The 18695-nt window shown below is 42.1% G+C and overlaps 1 protein-coding gene across 1 annotated transcript; it reads left to right on the top strand.

Moving 5' to 3' along the window:
* The first annotated feature begins 1320 nt into the window (after positions 1-1320).
* On the top strand, positions 1321-3319 carry LOC147620067 (uncharacterized). Its single transcript, XM_086772684.1, has 2 exons — positions 1321-2578; positions 2690-3319. Exons 1-2 carry the CDS (start codon positions 1879-1881, stop codon positions 2803-2805), a joined length of 816 nt encoding a protein of 271 aa, XP_086628810.1. The 5' UTR covers positions 1321-1878; the 3' UTR covers positions 2806-3319.
* Positions 3320-18695: the final 15376 nt, after the last annotated feature.

Below are 18695 nucleotides of genomic sequence, written 5' to 3'. Positions count from 1 at the left end.
ACAAAAGAGATCCCAATAATGGTATGTAATACAAGTTGCTCCTCAATCAAAATGTATATTTTACGATCAAGATGTTGAAGAAGAAATGCATGGTGGGGACAATCAATGGAAGATGTAACTTTACAATCAATATGACAACCATGAGGACCATGATGATAATACCTCTACATCTTCTTCAAGTGGTGGAATAGGACTTTGTATTGATATAGAAGCCATCAAAATGATGGATTTAGAGATAGACCAATTTGCATGCATGGATTTATTGCAAAAGATGGATTTGATGATGGTACTTAGAATTAAATATATATCATCATGACATATGTATACATTGATCGATTTGTAATGATTTGGTGATTTTGTTGTTTTATTTCAAAAATATTTGGATGTTTGTCAAGGTTTTTGGATTTTGATTTATTTTAATTTTTTATTTCCACTCTATTCCACCATTCTGTTTTTTTCCTAGCATCACTGAGCGGCATTTATATCGGCGCTTATAGCAACATTTTTACAACATCGCTTAGTGGCGTTTATTAAGTACTGCGCTGAGTGGTGGTAATAGCGGCGTTTATCCAGTGCCGCTCACAATGACCCACTCACAATGACACTAATAATGACGGTTATAGGCAGTGTAACATAAAACGCCGCTAATGATGTCTTCTCTTATAGTGTATATTTTTTTATTATTGCGTGACTTTATCCTTCTCTCTCTCTCTCTCTCTTTTACCTCTCTCTCACACACACTCATGGAAACATAAAGCTAAAATATATTATTTTTAAAGTGTATCTTAACTATTCATTTATCACTTATAAAGTTCTTAACTGTTCACTTATCACTTATAAAGTTCTTAACTATTCACTTATCACTTATAAAGTTCACTTATTATTTTTAAAGTGCATCCTAACGCTTCACTTATAGACCTGTATAAAACATGCAATCAAATACCTAACAAACTTAGAAAGAGCATATTAAGCTAATGTACTCAATAAAGTTCCTTATATGCAATACTTTTAGAACAGGTACTATTAGCGTAGATTCCCAATAATAATGTAAGGAGCTTTGAGAATACATCAAAAGTACGAAAATTGGAGAATCCATAACTTTGTGGTACAAGCGTTAAGAAGTTGAAATCAAGGTGAGGTTCGAGAGGCAGATCATACATTAGGTGGCATAGCTAGCTTATGACTAGTACACCTATGAGGACCACTATTAATAGGAGTAAAACTCTATTGATATGACTTTGAGACTTTCCTTTTAAGTGGGACTCACCATGTTTCTACTTCTTCTCTCTTCCTTATCAACTAGCAAGGTCCCTCTCTCTTGGGTATCTCTTTTGTCCTTCCCCCTCCTTCTCTCAACAACAAGATCCCTCTCTCTTGCACATCTCTCACCATGTTTCTACTTCCCTCTCCCTTATCAACTAGCAAGGTTCCTCTCTCTTGGGTATCTCTCTTGCTCTTCACTCTCCTTCTCTCAACAACAAGATCCCTCTCTCTTGCACATCTCTCTCCCACTCAACCAACAAGACCATAGACATTTTCTTCTTTCCTCTTACTCTTGTAATACTCTTGGATTTTCTGTAGGAGATGATATCCTTTTTCATGAGAATCTCTCCTCACTCTTTTCTATAACCATTGTAAATCCAAATCCATACTAATTTTCTGTGGATTTGTTTGGAGTACTTAATCCTTGAAAGCTACGATTTTGCAAAGAATCAGTATAGATAGATCTCTCTCTCTCTCTCTCTCTCTCAATCTCTCTCATACCCATTCACAATCTCTCTCTCACACACACAATCTCCCTGTAATACCCATTCTTAATTTCCCCCTTGCTCAATGGCCTTCTCCTAAACGAGTTGGGATTCATCTGCATTAGGCTATATGGAGGTTCAAGGGAATTACACAGGGACCTACAGTTACCACGTAACCGAATTGAGCAGCTGCAGTGGTGGTGGAGGTGGAGCAGTAGGGCCACTATTCGTGGTGTTAGCGATCATCGTGGTGTTCGGAGTGGTAGCGGGCTTTATTGGCCGGGTCTGTAGCGGGCGGCAATGGGGACGGGACACAGAGTATGATTTCGAGGGGTGTGTTGAGAAGCTGTGCGCTAGCTGCATCGACGGCGACGTGGAGGCGCCGCCACCACCAGCGCCGCAGCCGCCTCCACCACCTCCCGACAAGCCACAGGAAGACGCTCCTGCAGCGCCACCACCTCCAGAAGCTCCGCCTGCAGAAGCCCCGCCTCCTCCTGCTGCGCCTGCAGAAGCTCCTCCTCCTGCTGTTGCGCCTGCAGAATCTCCACCTCCACCTCCTCCTGCGCCTGCAGAAGCTCCTCCTCCACCTCCTCCTGCGCCTGCAGAAGCTCCTCCGCCTACAGAAGCTCCGCCACCTGCAGCCGATGGATCTGCGGCTCCTCCTGCTCCTGATCCTTCTCCTCCAACTGAAGGAGCAGTCACTGCGCCGCCTGCTGAAAGCGCCCCACCGCCAGCAGCTGAGGCGACCCCTCCACCGCCAGCGGCTGAGGCGGCCCCGCCAGCAACAGCCCCGGAGACTCCCTCGCCGCCGGCACCTCCACAAGACCCTGGTATGTGCTCTCCTTCTACTCCAGCACTAATGTGCGAACACCAGTCTATGAAAGCTGTTGGTTTTCTTGTAAATCGGCCCTTGATTATCCTTCACATATTATCGTGCACAGGAGCAACAGCTACGACAAGCGTGAAGCTGAGAGAGCCTCCCACCGTGATGCAATTATACCCAAGTTACGGTTGCAACTGCCATATCTGTCTTAGAGAAGGCATATTTGAAATTTGAATGACGCACAAGCAAGGGCGTATGTTCGGCAGCTGTTCGGCGAAACGTGCTGAAAGCGTGGGCAGTGGTCTCGCGCGCGCGCGCGCTCACTCTCTCTCTCTCTCTCTCTCTCTCTCTCTGTCTGTCTGTCTCCCCCTAATTGCAGGGCAGTGACCGCAGCACTCTCTCTTACACACAGACACACACGTTACTTTCTTTCACCTATATGTTGTTTGTTGTTCTGATTGTCATCACCCTGAGAGCAGCACTGCTATAAGAATCAGCTGCAGTGCCATCACTAGGCTAGAGGATCCAAGGAAAGGATTACTTGAATAAGCTATAGGTTGTTGTATCGCTTTGAAGCTCGCCTAGCTTACCAACAGTAGGAACTCATTACTTTACGTGCATGCTCTGTTCAGAGAGAGTACGCGAATCGGCGCTGATGCTGACGATGATCCAGCGTCTCGAGCAGCGAATAAAGTATGCAAGCACTTTTTTACGCATGGGCTTTATTAAAGTTTCACTTTCGACACTCTTACGTATATCCGGAGGGGCTAATTAATAAAAAAGTAAAAAAGGGATTTATAAGGAGGACATCTAAAAAAAATCACGAAAAAAAAAATCCCACAAGAGAGACGGGGGCGCACGAGAGAGAGAAGAAAAAAAAACTCACGAAAAGAGATCTTGAGAATTCTCTAGAACGCTCGCCTGTCATCCACGTGGCATTTTCATATTTTAAAAGAAATGCTTTGCCACTAAGGTCTTCCCACTAAGGTCCCATTAATTCCTCTTTCCTATCTAATTAATTAATAGGAAAGAAGAATTTTGGACCCATATTGACCTATGTTTTTCTCTTTTATGAAGGATTATAACCTTGGAAGTGATGCCCTTTCCTCTTACAATGCCATCCCGTAGTTGTCTCCACAACAGCTATCAGCTATACCTTGAGAGGCCTTCATCTGAACAAAATTAAAGCCTCTTTACTAAGGTTTTGAAACTCCACTAGGAGTTGAAGGTCTCATTGGCATTTTGATCCGTTTTTGTAAGATCCACCATCATTTCCTACGTTAAAATGCCCTTTCGCTGGACTATGTTGACCCTGAATCTATGGTTCCTTTGTCCGAACCATCCTAAACCCAAACCATAGCTCACCCTCCTACAATAAAATGCCCTCTTCACTCGATTGTGTTGACCCTAACTCTATGGTTCCTTTGTTCGAACCATCCTGAACCCGAGCCATAGTTCACCCTTGCTTATTTTCTTAACTTGTTGCCTTCTTTCAGTTTATAGACTGAGATTGATAACTTAGAACCCACCTCATTTTTGCTTATTTTCTTAACTTGTTGCCTTCTTTCAGTTTATAGACTGAGATTGATAACTTAGAACCCACCTCATTTTTGCTCTATTGTCGAGTTTGGGCACAAATTAAAATTTTTAATGGGGCCATTATATGTCCAAGTTGTACACTAATCATGCAAAGAACTATGGCAAGATTGGTAATAGTTAAAGTTTCCCCGCTTGATTTGTACGGACATTCTTTGATTAGGTGATCCACTCTACATTTGGAACAAGTATAATTTTGAACACTCGTTAATTACACGTGAGCTTCTGGTTGAGCTATTGTCCTTACCTAAACCGAGCATTTTGCCACTCGGTGAAAACATTGCATTGGGGTCCTCTGAGATAGCTGTTGAGTTGATGTCCTATCTTTCCCACTGAATACTTGTATGGAACATTGGTACTAGTGTGGCTCCTTGCATAGTATCCATGCATAATGTAGAAGTCTAGCATAATAAACAACTCCTCATAATGTTATTTATTCAACTCTAACTTGTAGGATATTCGCTTTATTCAACTCTGACTTGTGAGCATATTCACTTTCTTCTAGTGATGATTCCTCTGATTGACTGGTGTGACCTTAGGTGGAGGTGGTTATGGTGGTAAGATCTCGGGTCATATAGGTATACTGGGCTCTCTATAGGTACCCCTTGGATAGTTTTACACATTTTGTATAGGGCTAGATGTGTGTTAAGTTAAACAAATGGTGCTAGTAAAGCTAAAGGTTGCCTTCTCACAGTACGCAAGTGAGCTATTGATTGTGGTCTAGAAAACCTACACATGGTTGTATCATGATTCCCTAAATGTATACAATGAACTGTTGAGATATCAAGCTCATCTAGTGAGACGGTGGACACTGATGACCCTGGGGGATAGGCTCCACACTTACACCACTGGCATGGTTGGTGAGATCATGGGTTATATGCGGCCAGTGGGATGACAGGTTGTGTGACAGCCATTCTAGAGACTGGCATAGTTATAGCGCCAGCTCATTTAGTTGGGTTCACACTATAGAGAACCCTAGTATATATTGGTTGAGTACCTTTTCATATAGTGTACTCTTATCTTTGTATATGGTGTGTTGAAGAAGAAGAAGATTTTCAGTCTCTCACCTTGTGTACTCTTATCTTTGTATATGGTGTGTTGAGTGTTCAGTGAAAGAAGAAGAAGATTTTTAGCCTCTCACCTTGTGTGCTCTCTTTTAGGGTTTTGTGAGTGTGTGTGTGCTTGCAAGAGCTCAAGCTCTCTTCTCCCGTGCATCTTTTCATGGTATCAGAGCCTGGTTCATGCTAAGGGCTGAGCTGCTATAAGCAAGAGAAGCATAGGAAGCGGTATGAGGGTAAGAGCTTCAACCACTCTTTCCTATTTGTGGTGGTGACTACACCCTTGTCGGGAGCTCTACGTGAGGCACCAGCCAAACGATCTCTGATTGAGGAGCTTTCTTCGCGGGAGTAAAGCTATAGGGCAACTATTTTGTCCTATCGGATTGTCCTATAGCTTTACTCCCGCGAAGAAAGCTCCTCAATCAGAGATCGTTTGGCTGGTGCCTCACGTAGAGCTCCCGACAAGGGTGTAGTCACCACCACAAATAGGAAAGAGTAGTTGAAGCTCTTACCCTCATACCGCTTCCTATGCTTCTCTTGCTTATAGCAGCTCAGCCCTTAGCATGAACCAGGCTCTGATACCATGAAAAGATGCACGGGAGAAGAGAGCTTGAGCTCTTGCAAGCACACACACACTCACAAAACCCTAAAAGAGAGCACACAAGGTGAGAGGCTAAAAATCTTCTTCTTCTTTCACTGAACACTCAACACACCATATACAAAGATAAGAGTACACAAGGTGAGAGACTGAAAATCTTCTTCTTCTTCAACACACCATATACAAAGATAAGAGTACACTATATGAAAAGGTACTCAACCAATATATACTAGGGTTCTCTATAGTGTGAACCCAACTAAATGAGCTGGCGCTATAACTATGCCAGTCTCTAGAATGGCTGTCACACAACCTGTCATCCCACTGGCCGCATATAACCCATGATCTCACCAACCATGCCAGTGGTGTAAGTGTGGAGCCTATCCCCCAGGGTCATCAGTGTCCACCGTCTCACTAGATGAGCTATAGGGCAACTATAGGACAGAATTTTCGGGGCCGAAAAAGCGTTTCGGGCACGTTACGACCTCCGTTTCTCATAAAGCAGGCGATTTCGAGCACTGCGGGTAAGTCATCGATTCTTTGCAGAACTCTGTTTTAAGAACTACAGGAAGACAAATTGGCTGTGTAGACACTGTGTGCTGCAAGGAGGTCAACAGTTACCATTGGGTGTATGTATGCACATTGAGGTCACTGGTTGTGACATTTGAGTGTACTACAGTACCGCTGCAGAAAATACAGGAGTTTGTGCAGGACAAACCAGAGTGCTGTTTCTGGTAAATTTGTGTGTCTGGCAAGATGTCAAATGATGGCATAAACCAGATTGCTGCTGAGAAGCTTGATAAGAACAACTTCCATGCTTAGAGGTTCAAGTTGACGAATTTTCTGATGGGAAAGGGTTACTGCTGCTAGGACTACATAGAAGATGAGCATGAAGAGGCACCGGAGATATCGGAGATCAATCCGACTGCTGCAGATGTGAAAGAGTTCAAGGATTAGAACCAAGGAGCCAGAAAAGTTATGTATTGGCTCTCTATCAGTATACACGACACCATGATTGGGCACATTCAGGATGCCAAGTCTCCTAAGGAGACATGGGACACCTTGGTAAAACTCTATGAAACAAATACCAAGGCACGAAAGATACAGTTGAAGAATGAACTTCACACTGTGGACAAAAAGAGTATGTCTGTGAATGACGCATTGAGAAGATAAAGGGTATTGTGGAATCCCTTGCATCTATTGGTGTTTCAGTAGATGATGATGATAAGGTGGAAGTTTGTCTACGTGGTCTCGGGCCACAATACAAGGCGTTCTCAAGACGTCTATTCAGACTCGGAAAAACATTTCCAATTTTACAGATTTGGTGTCTATGTTGATTATAGAAGAGAAGAGCTTGGGTGAAGACCAAGAGTCTTCACAAAACAAAAACAGTTCAGAGCAACAGGCCTTCTACACAAGTTCAAGAAGAGGACAAGGTAGAGGAGGCTGTGGACGCGGTCAAGGAGGTGGCCGAACAGATAATCAGAACTATGGCCAGCAGCAGCAACAACAACAGTCCCAGAATTCACAACAACAAGACCAACAACAACACGCAAGTGGAAGAGGCCAATTCAGAGGTAGGGGGAGTCAAAGAGGTCATGGAAATTGGCAAAGGCAGTATAATGATACACATGGATGCTTTTATTATGGTAAGCCTGGACATGTGCAGGCAGATTGTTATGAGAAGTAGGCTAACATGCAAAATGGAAAATTGCAGCAAAATAACTATGCATCCTCGAGTAGAAACAATGAGGATAATGAAAGGTTGTTTGTTATGTAGCATGTCGTTAATGCCATGTTTGAAAATGTTGAAGCAGCACATAAAGATGATGTATGGTACGTTGATGCAGGTGCTTCGAACCACATGACAAGTCATGGGGAGTGGTTCAAGGAGATGAAAAACCTTGAAGACCAGGTTTTGTGAAAACAGAGGATGACACTGCTCATCCAATTGCCCATGTTGGAGATGTGTCGTTGTCTATGCAGGATGGGAAAGTGAAGTACCTTGCAGATGTACTTCATGTTCCAAACATAACAAAGAATCTGGTTTTAGTTGGCCAGATGATTGAGCAGGGTTTGCATGTTTGGTTTAATCCTGATGGTTGTTATGTTGAAGACTTTAAAGACAAGCACAGGTTGGTTTAATCCTGATGGTTGTTATGTTGAAGACTTTAAAGACAAGCACAGGTTGGTTGCAAAAGGCAACAGAGTGGGCAGAATGTTTACATTGAATGTAAACATGCCTGAAGTAAGTGTTGCAATGTTTGCAAATGGTCTAGGAATTGTTGCAGACACAGACATTTGGCATAAAAGAATTGGACATGTGAATGTGCAGAGAATGAAGTCTATGCAGACTAAAGGAATTGTGACAGGGCTGCCAAAATTTAAAGTTGAAGGTATGCAGAGAATATGTGAAGCATGCCAATTTGGAAAGCAAACAAAGCATGTATCATTTCACGTAACAGAAAGGTGAGCAAAAATGCACTAGATGTTGTGCATTTAGATGTATGGAGTCCTATAAAGACCATGTCTAAGGGAGGCTGCAAGTATAATGTGACATTTATTGACGACCACACAAGGAAAGTGTCGGTATACTTCATGAAGGAGAAGGGTGAGGTGTTCACTCACTTTCAAAATTTTAGAGTTATGGTTGAAAAGCAAACATGGAAATATGTAAAGTGCCTAAGGTCACATGGAGGGGGAGAGTACTGCATTGCATATGTGCATGTGCTAGATGAGCTGAGAACTAAGCTGGATCCAAAAGCTAAAAAATGTGTGTTTATTGGATACTCCCTTGAGCAAAACGGATACACGTGTTATAACCCTGCTACACGTGAGTTGAGGGTAAGCAAGGATGTTGTTTTTTAATGAGATGAGCAGCTGGTATGCTACTGAAAAAGAAACTATTGGGGCTGATGTGAGTGGAAATGTGGTTGCACAAAATGCAAGTCAGCAATCACAGTCTTTGAGTGGACCAAGAGAGTCCTCATCTACTGGTTCAGTTTGATAGACCATGGAGTGGCAGGCTGCGTCATAATACCAGCCCTGCAAATGTGATTAGTACATCACATAAAGGCAAAGAGAAAGTGGTTGAGCCCCTTAGTATGCTTGACATTTTTGCAAAGCATTCTCATGTTGATGGAGAGTCTAGTGGCTCAGAGATGAGCCTTGATGAGGAGCTTGGGATATACCAGCTATGAGAACACCTGGTGTAAAGAAGGCTATGGAAGCCATGAATGCAAAGCTGCGAAGATCTAGGAGAGTGAAGAATCTTGTGCAGAGGTTTACCTATGATGGTTATGTGGCACATCACTATGCATACATGGCAAAGGTTGTGCAGGTTGTAGAGCCCACATGCATTGATGAGGCTATTGGAAATGTGTGCTGGGAGAAAGTTATGGATAAGGAGATGGATGCACTATATGGAAATGAGACTTGGGATTTAGTGCAATTGCCTGAAGGCAAGAAAGCCATGTGGATGCAAGTGGGTGTACAAAGTAAAACATAACAGTGATGGAAGCATAAGCAGGTACAAGGCTAGATTGGTAGCCAAAGGAAATGCACAGACATATGGCATTGATTATGAGGAAACTTTTAGCCCAGTTGCCAAGATGGCAACAATGAGAGTTGTGATAGCAGTGGCTGCGTCAAAGCAATGGTCTTTACATCAGATGGATGTAAAGAATGCATTCTTGCATGGGGATTTGCAGGAAGAGGTGTATATGTTGCAGCCACCTGGTTATGAGGATGTGAGTCACCCCGAGCATGTGTGCAGGTTGAAGAAAGCCTTGTATGGCTTAAAACAAGCACCAAGAGCATGGTTTGACAAGATTTCTGAATATCTTGTCACTATTGGCTTTCATATAGCCAATGCAGATTTCTCGCTGTATGTGAGACACAGTGATAGAGGGGTTGTGCTTGTTGTCATCTATGTAGATGATCTGATCATTACGGGGTTGTTCTTGTTGTCATCTATGTAGATGATCTGATCATTACGGGGGACCGTGATGCAGAGATCTTTGATGCAAAGATCTTGCTTAGATAGAAGTTTAAGATGAAGGATCTGGGGGAGCTCAGATATTTCTTGGGCATTGAGGTGATTAGGTCACCACATGGTATTGGATTACTGCAGAGACACTATGGCTTGGACATGTTGTGTCCAAGTATAGTATGACAGGCTGTAAGCCTATCTCAGTGCCATTGGATCAGAATGGCAAGTTGAGTGCAGATTCAGGAGAGATTTTGGAGGATCCTACTATGTATAGGCACATAATAGGAAGCTTGATCTACATGACGATCACCAGGCCAAATTTGAGCTATACTGTTGGGTTGGTGAGTCAATTTATGCAGGTTCCTCGGAAGCCGCATTTGGATGCATTTGAGATGCATATACTGAGGTATGTGAGGTCTACTTTGCATTGTGGACTATATTATGAAACTGGGATAGAGATATGTGTACATGGATACACAGATGCTGATAGGGTTGGTAATATCTCAGATAGAAGATCTACTAGTGGTTCATGTTTTCTTTGGGGAGTGCTGTTGTGACTTGGAGTAGCAAGAACCAGCCTACGGTTGCTCTATCCAACAGTACAGAGGTGCTGCTATGGCAGCATGTGAGGTAGCTTGGTTGAGAAAGCTACTTGCAAATTTGGGTCTATGAGTGGATAGACAAGTTGTCATTTTCTATGACAACATTAGCAGTATACAGTTCACCAGGAACCCAGTTTTTCATGCTCACACAAAGCATATAGAGGTCCACTACCATTTTGTCAGAGAGAAGGTCTTGGCAGGAGACGTTGACCTTGTTTATGTCAGCACACAGGTTCAGGTAGCTGACATCTTCACCAAAGCATTGGTGGGTACAGAGAAGCTCCGCAGATTCAGGGCTTCACTTTGGTGTACATGAGATGGAGTCGAGCTCGAGGGGGAGTGTTGAGATATCGAGCTCATCTAGTGAGGCATTTGACACTGATGACCCGCCTCTAGGGGATAGGCCCCACACTTACACCAATGGCATGGTTGGTGAGATCATGGGTGATATGCAGCCAGTGGGATGACAGGCTCTGTGACAGCCATTCTAGAGCCTAGCATAGTTATAGCGCCATCTCATTTAGTTGGGTTCACACTATAGAGAACCCTAGCATGTATTTGGTTGAGTACCTTTTCATATAGTATACTCTTATCTTTGTATATGGTGTGTTGAGTGTTGAGTGAAGAAGAAGAAGATTTTCAACCTCTCACCTTGTGTGCTCTCTTTTAGGGTTTTGTGAGTGTGTGTGTGTGCTTGCAAAAGCTCAAGCTCTCTTCTCGCCTGCATTTTTTCATGAATAGAGTAGAGCATTTTCATGGATCACAAGTGCTCAGATGATTGTGTTTGCATATAGAACACCAGAATAACCCTTCTTGGTGGGTAGAGATGCACGTTACTAGTAGATCTCTTACCTCTTTTAACTTTAACTTTTCTAACTTGGCCACGCTTAGTCTATCGACCATCATGTTCCTTACTTATATTTTGCATTTAGAGTTATGATGACTTGATATTTGAGATTGGGCATTGAAATGATACAACCAAAGATGAAGCCTTGATATCGTTTGGTTGGGGTAACTCTAACATGTTAGAAGATAACATGTTTCAACATGTTATCTTCTAACTCTATGGCTATTTTGCAACATATATCCAGAGAAGGTCTGGATAAGAGCAAGATTCCTAGGCAATAGTTTCACTAGCTTCTAGTCCTCTCCAAGCACTACATCAAAAATAGCAGTGCTTTTATAACTAGAAGGGTATGTTGATGTCAGGATGATCTCGCTGCTAAAAAAGCTGCTAATTTTGCTGCAAGAATGCAGCACCAAAAATAGCAGCAAAATATCGTTGCTCAGCAAGACTAGCAAAATAAACAACGATATTCACTACTACTGGGCAGCGAAAGAACTGCATTCCCCAATCTACCCCAACTCTTTTTTTAAATTAAAACAGAGTCACAGTTTTGTGATACAAACATAAACTTGAAAAAGACATAAACTGAGAAGAATGCAAGTAAGTCCAATATGTATTATATTTCTCGAACTATCAAGCCTTTGGCCATCTATACAAAAAATAAATCAAAGAAGAGGAGGCTACTCAGAATCCTCATCGGATTCTGAGTGCTCATCATTGTCTTCATCCTCCTCCTCCCACTTCATGCTCCTCCTCCCACTTCATGCTCGTAGTCTGGATCTTCCTAGACTTCCTCTTCCCCTTTATCCTACATACATGCAAACAAAAGCAACGTAAGTGTAAAACAATAAAAGACAATTAGATATAGATAAGAGAAGGGTTGTTTCACTACTTACTTCATCTTCTTGACTCCCCAAAATGGACTCGTCCAAGCGTATGCCTCGTGTATGCATCCACGTCCACAATTACAGATGGCGGGCTCTGAATCCATAATCGTACTCCTCTTTTGTTGGGTCATGCCCAACAATCTCCCTCTGCAAAAAAACAATTAAGAAAATGTACAATTAGTTAAAGGAAACAATATAGTACAAAACAAAATGAAAGAGGAGAAGGAAATGACTAGTAAAATAGATACTTAAATGAGCAATGAAGGAGGGCTTTCCTCCCAAACCAAAGTGTGAAGTCTCTCTCTTCCATAGTTGGGAAGCACTCACCACCACTTATTGTTTAAAAGCACGTGGGTGCTTTCTCAACGAAGCTTCGCACATGCCTCCACTCATCCTCTAAGAAAACACTGGGCTTTTCTAAATTGTTCTTCGCTGCTCTCTTGATTTTTTCTCTCCTAATAGAGAGAAAAAGCTTTATCCTTGTCTTCATCCACTCCTCCAAGAAGCAAAGGCCTGTATGTGGAACGATGAACTCCGGCTTGAGCACATCAATGACATATTGCTTTGAGAGCTCGTCCTATGCTTTCCACTTTTTAAAGGAGTTCGTCAACTCCAAGTTAGCAAGTACATGTATGCGGTTCATGATTTGCTTCCCTAATGCATCCATCTCACAAAGGCACCATCGACATCCATGTTGTATGGTAGGGTGCATGGATCAAATGGTGGGATGGGTCTCCTCATGGGTGGCTCAAAATGAGCGAGTGAAGAGCCCCCCTATTGGGGAGATGACTCAGGAGACCTAGTGCTGCTTTTGCCAAAGCAAAAACATCTTGGTCCGCCCTCGCTTACATGTATTCTACCTCAAAAACTCCCTACTACGTCGTCATCTTGGTGAAGACAAATGTGAGGGAGTGGAGGTGACTCTATTTGACATAGGTGGTGCAGGCTCCTCACAACCTGCACCACTCGGACATGAGCCTATCAAAGGAGTAAACTGCCCCCATGGATACGACTGGCCATATGGAGTAGATTTCCCATATGGAGTAAACTGGCCTGATGGTAAGGAGGCCTGCATATAAGATTAAATGATAAGACTTACAAAATGCATAAAGGGTAAACTTTGTGTATATGAAAAGGTTTTGTTAAACCATACATGTGTCTGAGTGAACTATGTCCAACCCTGTGTGACGACCCATATCGTTCGTTGGTGATAGAGAGAAGATTTGTGACATCTGGGTCCTGGATTGATCGACATTGCCTATACATAAAACCCAACCCAAATACATGCATAAGAGTCAATTTCTTGAAGCATAAAACATTTATAAATAGCTATTCATAAATCTTTATTCATAGAGCCTTATGCATAAAGCCTACGCATGATGGAGCCGTATGCATAAAGCTCTACGCATAGAGCCTTATACATTCTCTATGCATAGATCCTTATACATAGTGCCCATGCATAGAGCCTTATACATAGGATTTATGCACAAAGTTGGCAAGAGCCTTCTTCACACTATAGAGAACCCTAGTATATATTGGTTGAGTACCTTTTCATATAGTGTACTCTTATCTTTGTATATGGTGTGTTGAAGAAGAAGAAGATTTTCAGTCTCTCACCTTGTGTACTCTTATCTTTGTATATGGTGTGTTGAGTGTTCAATGAAGAAGAAGAAGATTTTCAGCCTCTCACCTTGTGTGCTCTCTTTTAGGGTTTTGTGAGTGTGTGTGTGCTTACATAATTTTTGGGGCCGAAAAAGTGTTTCGGGCACGTTACGACCTCCGTTTCTCATAAAGCAGGCGATTTCGAACACTGCGAGTAAGTCATCGATACTTTGCAGAACTCTGTTTTAAGAACTGCAGGAAGACAAATTGGCTATGTAGACACTGTGTGTGCTGCAAGGAGGTCAACAGTTACCATTGGGTGTATGTATGCACATTGAGGTCACTGGTTGTGACATTTGAGTGTACTACAGTACCGCTGCAGAAAATACAGGAGTTTGTGCAGGACAAACCAGAGTGCTGTTTCTGGTAAATTTGTGTGTCTGGCAAGATGTCAAATGATGGCATAAACCAGATTGATGCTGAGAAGCTTGATAAGAACAACTTCCATGCTTAGAGGTTCAAGTTGACGAATTTTCTGATGGGAAAGGGTTACTGCTGGGACTACATAGAAGATGAGCATGAAGAGGCACCGGAGATACCGGAGATCAATCCGATTGCTGCAGATGTGAAAGAGTTCAAGGATTGGAACCAAGGAGCCAGAAAAGTTACGTATTGGCTCTCTATCAGTATACACGACACCATGATTGGGCACATTCAGGATGCCAAGTCTCCCAAGGAGACGTGGGACACCTTGGTAAAACTCTATGAAACAAATACCAAGGCACGAAAGATACAGTTGAAGAATGAACTTCACACTGCGGAGAAAAAGAGTATGTCTGTGAATGACGCATTGAAGATAAAGGGTATTGTGGAATCCCTTGCATCTATTGGTGTTTCAGTAGATGATGATGATAAGGTGGAAGTTTGTCTACGTGGTCTCGGGCCACAATACAAGGCATTCTCAAGACGTCTATTCAGACTCGGAAAAACATTTCCAATTTTACAGATTTGGTGTCTATGTTGATTATAGAAGAAGAGAAGAGCTTGGGTGAAGACCAAGAGTCTTCACAAAACAAAAACAGTTCAGAGCAACAGGCCTTCTACACAAGTTCAAGAAGAGGACAAGGTAGAGGAGGCTATGGACGCGGTCAAGGAGGTGGCCGAACAGGTAATCAGAACTATGGTCAGCAGCAGCAACAACAACAGTCCCAGAACTCACAACAACAAGAACAACAACAACACGCAGGTGGAAGAGGCCAATTCAGAGGTAGGGGGAGTCAAAGAGGTCATGGAAATTGGCAAAGGCAGTATAATGATACACATGGATGCTTTTATTATGGTAAGCCTGGAAATGTGCAGGCAGATTGTTATAAAAAGTAGGCTAACATGCAAAATGAAAAATTATAGCAAAATAACTATGCATCCTCGAGTAGAAACAATGAGGATAATGAAAGGTTGTTTGTTATGCAGCATGCCGTTAATGCCATGTTTGAAAATGTTGAAGCAGCACATAAAGATGATGTATGGTACGTTGATGCAGGTGCTTCGAACCACATGACAAGTCATGGGGAGTGGTTCAAGGAGATGAAAAACCTTGAAAGACCAGGTTTTGTGGAAATAGAGGATGACACTGCTCATCCAATTGCCCATGTTGGAGATTTTCCATTGTCTATGCAGGATGGGAAAGTGAAGTACCTTATGCAGATGTACTTCATGTTCCAAACATAACAAAGAATCTGGTTTTAGTTGGCCAGATGATTGAGTAGGGTTTGCATGTTTGGTTTAATCCTGATGGTTGTTATATTGAAGACTTTAAAGACAAGCGCCACTTTGTTGCAAAAGGCAACAAAGTGGGCAGAATGTTTACATTAATGTTTACATTGAAAGTGCTGCAATGTTTGCAAATGGTCTAGGAATTGTTGCAGACACAGACATTTGGCATAAAAGAATTGGAGATATAAATGTGCAGAGAATGAAGTCTATGCAGACTAAATGTAAGATCCCTGTTCCCACCGAGCAACAGATTCGGGATACTAGCAGCGGAAGTAGCACTTCTCGCGCAGGACAGGGGTCCCACATTCGGGGCCTCACCACGGATATCCGGATAAGAGACTAATCCGTCGATTATTCCAAAACCGAACCCGAAAAACTTCCTTTACCGGAAAGCACGGGATTCCACCAAGATAACTTTTTACGCTAACGTAGTCAAGATCATTTCTGATCGAGCTGATCCAATTGCATCTATAAGATACATGGTCAGATTAAGGAAGAAACTTGCACTTGGATCATTGGGATCAACGCTTTTTTCCCCATTCAAGAGGCACAGCCGTTGATTCCTATCCATAGAACAGTTACTGTTCGGGATTTATTTTATCTATCGTAAAAACAAAAGTTTGAGTCTCGATTTACGGATCCATCAGTCCAGCCTAACCCCATCCGATCCCATGGGTTAGCCAACCGCCCAACCACTGTAGTGATGGGATCCAATTAAGAATTTGGTTAGGTTTTGTCTCGGGTACCAAGGAAAAGAGTTCCAAGGCCCCCTAGCCGGTTGTTCATGCAAAATAAAACTAGTCACACCACTCACACACCCAATATGAAATTGCCTTTTTCACAGATTCAACCAGTTTAAAACAATCCTTTAATAAAACCATAGTATCACTGATCACAATCTTCCAATTTATCCAATTGATTCTTAATTTCCCATCATTCCTTCATCAGAGTATCTATAGCATCATTGGCAACTAGAACGCTCAGGGGCCGTTTCGATAGTTCCTAGCCCTTAATACTCGGCAATATAATCACTTATCAAGATGGACTCTCGTTGAAGATCAGCAAGATCAACCAATAGATCCATATAAAGAGCCATGGACTCATCCATTGAAGACCAGCAAGGTCAATCAACCAGATCCATGCCTGATTTCAGAAAACAACTCCTACTCTTGTTCCAATATCTTCCTCGACGCACGCGTGGGTATCCTAGGCGACCCAGAGCCCGAGCACCGTATGGTCAGCACCCTCTAGGATCCTTCGCAGGTGACCTAGCGCTTCACTCATAGGCCGCTACCTTGGCCCCTCATCCACCGTACCGGAAGCTCAGCATTTTAATCGCACTGAGGTTGGTCAAGACCTCGGCCGACCTTGCTACGCGAGACGACCTTCATTGACTCTCCGTCAGCAGTTGCAACTTTATCATCACGACCTTAATCACAAGACGGTCAAAATGCTCCCCCCAGCATTCTTGACATAAAACAATCATTTACAAACAGCATTTACAAACAGTTTACAAATACAATTTCTATATTAACTCTCATTTTTCCACATTATCCCTCATCAACCCACCTTACTTATTCCACATTCCATATCCACATTCACATCCATACATCCCCATCTACATGCATACACGCTACATCCACAACTCCATGCATACATCCACCTCCACATTCACATCCACATCTATACATCTACATCTATACATCTATACATCTACATCTACATGCATACATCCAACTCCACATCTACATCCACATCTACATGTATACATCCACCTCCACATCTACATCCACATCTACATCTACATGCATACATCCACCTCCACATCCACATCTACTTCTATACATCTACATCTACATGCATACATCCACCTCCACATCCACATCTACATCTATACATCTACATCTACATGCATACATCCACATCTCCATTCACATCTACATCTATACATCTACATCTACATGCATCCATCCACCTTCACATCTACATCGACATGCATCCATCCACCTCCACATCCACATCCACATCTACATCTATACATCTACATCTACATGCATACATCCAACTCCACATCTACATCCACATCTACATCCACATCTACATGCATACATCCACCTCCACATCTACATCCACATCTACATCTACATGCATACATCCACCTCCATATCCACATCTACTTCTATACATCTACATCTACATGCATACATCCACATCTCCATTCACATCTACATCTATACATCTACATCTACATGCATCCATCCACCTCCACATCCACATCTACATCTATACATCTACATCTACATGCATACATCCACATCTCCATTCATATCTACATCTATACATCTACATCTACATGCATCCATCCACATCTCCATTTACATCCTCATCTATACATCTACTTCTACATGCATACATCCACATCTCCATGCATACATCCACCTCCACATTCACACTCACATCCATACATCTACATCTACATCTACATGCAAACATCCACATCTCCATGAATAATAAAATTCTTTTAATTAATCTAGGATGATAGTTCCTAGAATATGGTAGGAAGTCCTCTTTTTATGCTTTGAATGAAATTATTTTATGCGTAATTTCTATAACAATTTTGCCATAGCTCCGCTACTATGACTGATAAGTCTCAATTTTTTCTAAGGGATAAGGTTTATCATTAAGGAAATAATTAGAATGGTCTCTAATTGGATCATCAATCCATAATGGATTGAATCATCGATATACATAAACTAAAAGTATAGAAAAAAAACTATTAATTTGTTCTCAAGCATAGATTAATCTTGGATTAAGGAAAAGCTTTATGAAAAGCTTCATTTGGATTGAGAAAGGGTCATGAGTATGACCATTTCTTAAGTGAGAGAGAGAGAAACCATTAGAATTAAATATAAATAGAATTTTATGTAATTCTTTACTATCATTACTTAATTAACTTCAATAGCATTTCAAAAACCATACCAATTAAGCTTCTCAAGCTTGAGAGGGGTTGAGAAGAGAGAATCATTGAGAAATTATAGAAAAGATCAAAATTCACTATACTTATCTTATAATTTGCTTGATTCTTTGATCACGGTAGAGGCCCCCAACCAATCAATTGGTTTAGTATGTTGATGGAGCCACCAATGGAGATTGAAGAAAGAGAGAAGTGTCAA

Source organism: Cibotium barometz, chromosome 32 (genome assembly GCF_041138505.1).
Source record: "Cibotium barometz isolate CiBa-2024 chromosome 32, ASM4113850v1, whole genome shotgun sequence".
NCBI classification, from domain to species: domain Eukaryota; kingdom Viridiplantae; phylum Streptophyta; class Polypodiopsida; order Cyatheales; family Cibotiaceae; genus Cibotium; species Cibotium barometz.
The sequence above is the reverse complement of the archived record's forward strand: the minus strand, read 5'-3'. Positions and strand labels throughout refer to the sequence as shown.

Bases quoted from the DNA above. Each gene is read 5' to 3' on its own strand.
- LOC147620067 (XM_086772684.1), top strand. From the start codon at position 1,879: ATGGAGGTTCAAGGGAATTACACAGGGACCTACAGTTACCACGTAACC. The intron at 2,579-2,689 runs GTATGTGCTCTC...TATCGTGCACAG, and splicing joins GGCACCTCCACAAGACCCTG to GAGCAACAGCTACGACAAGC.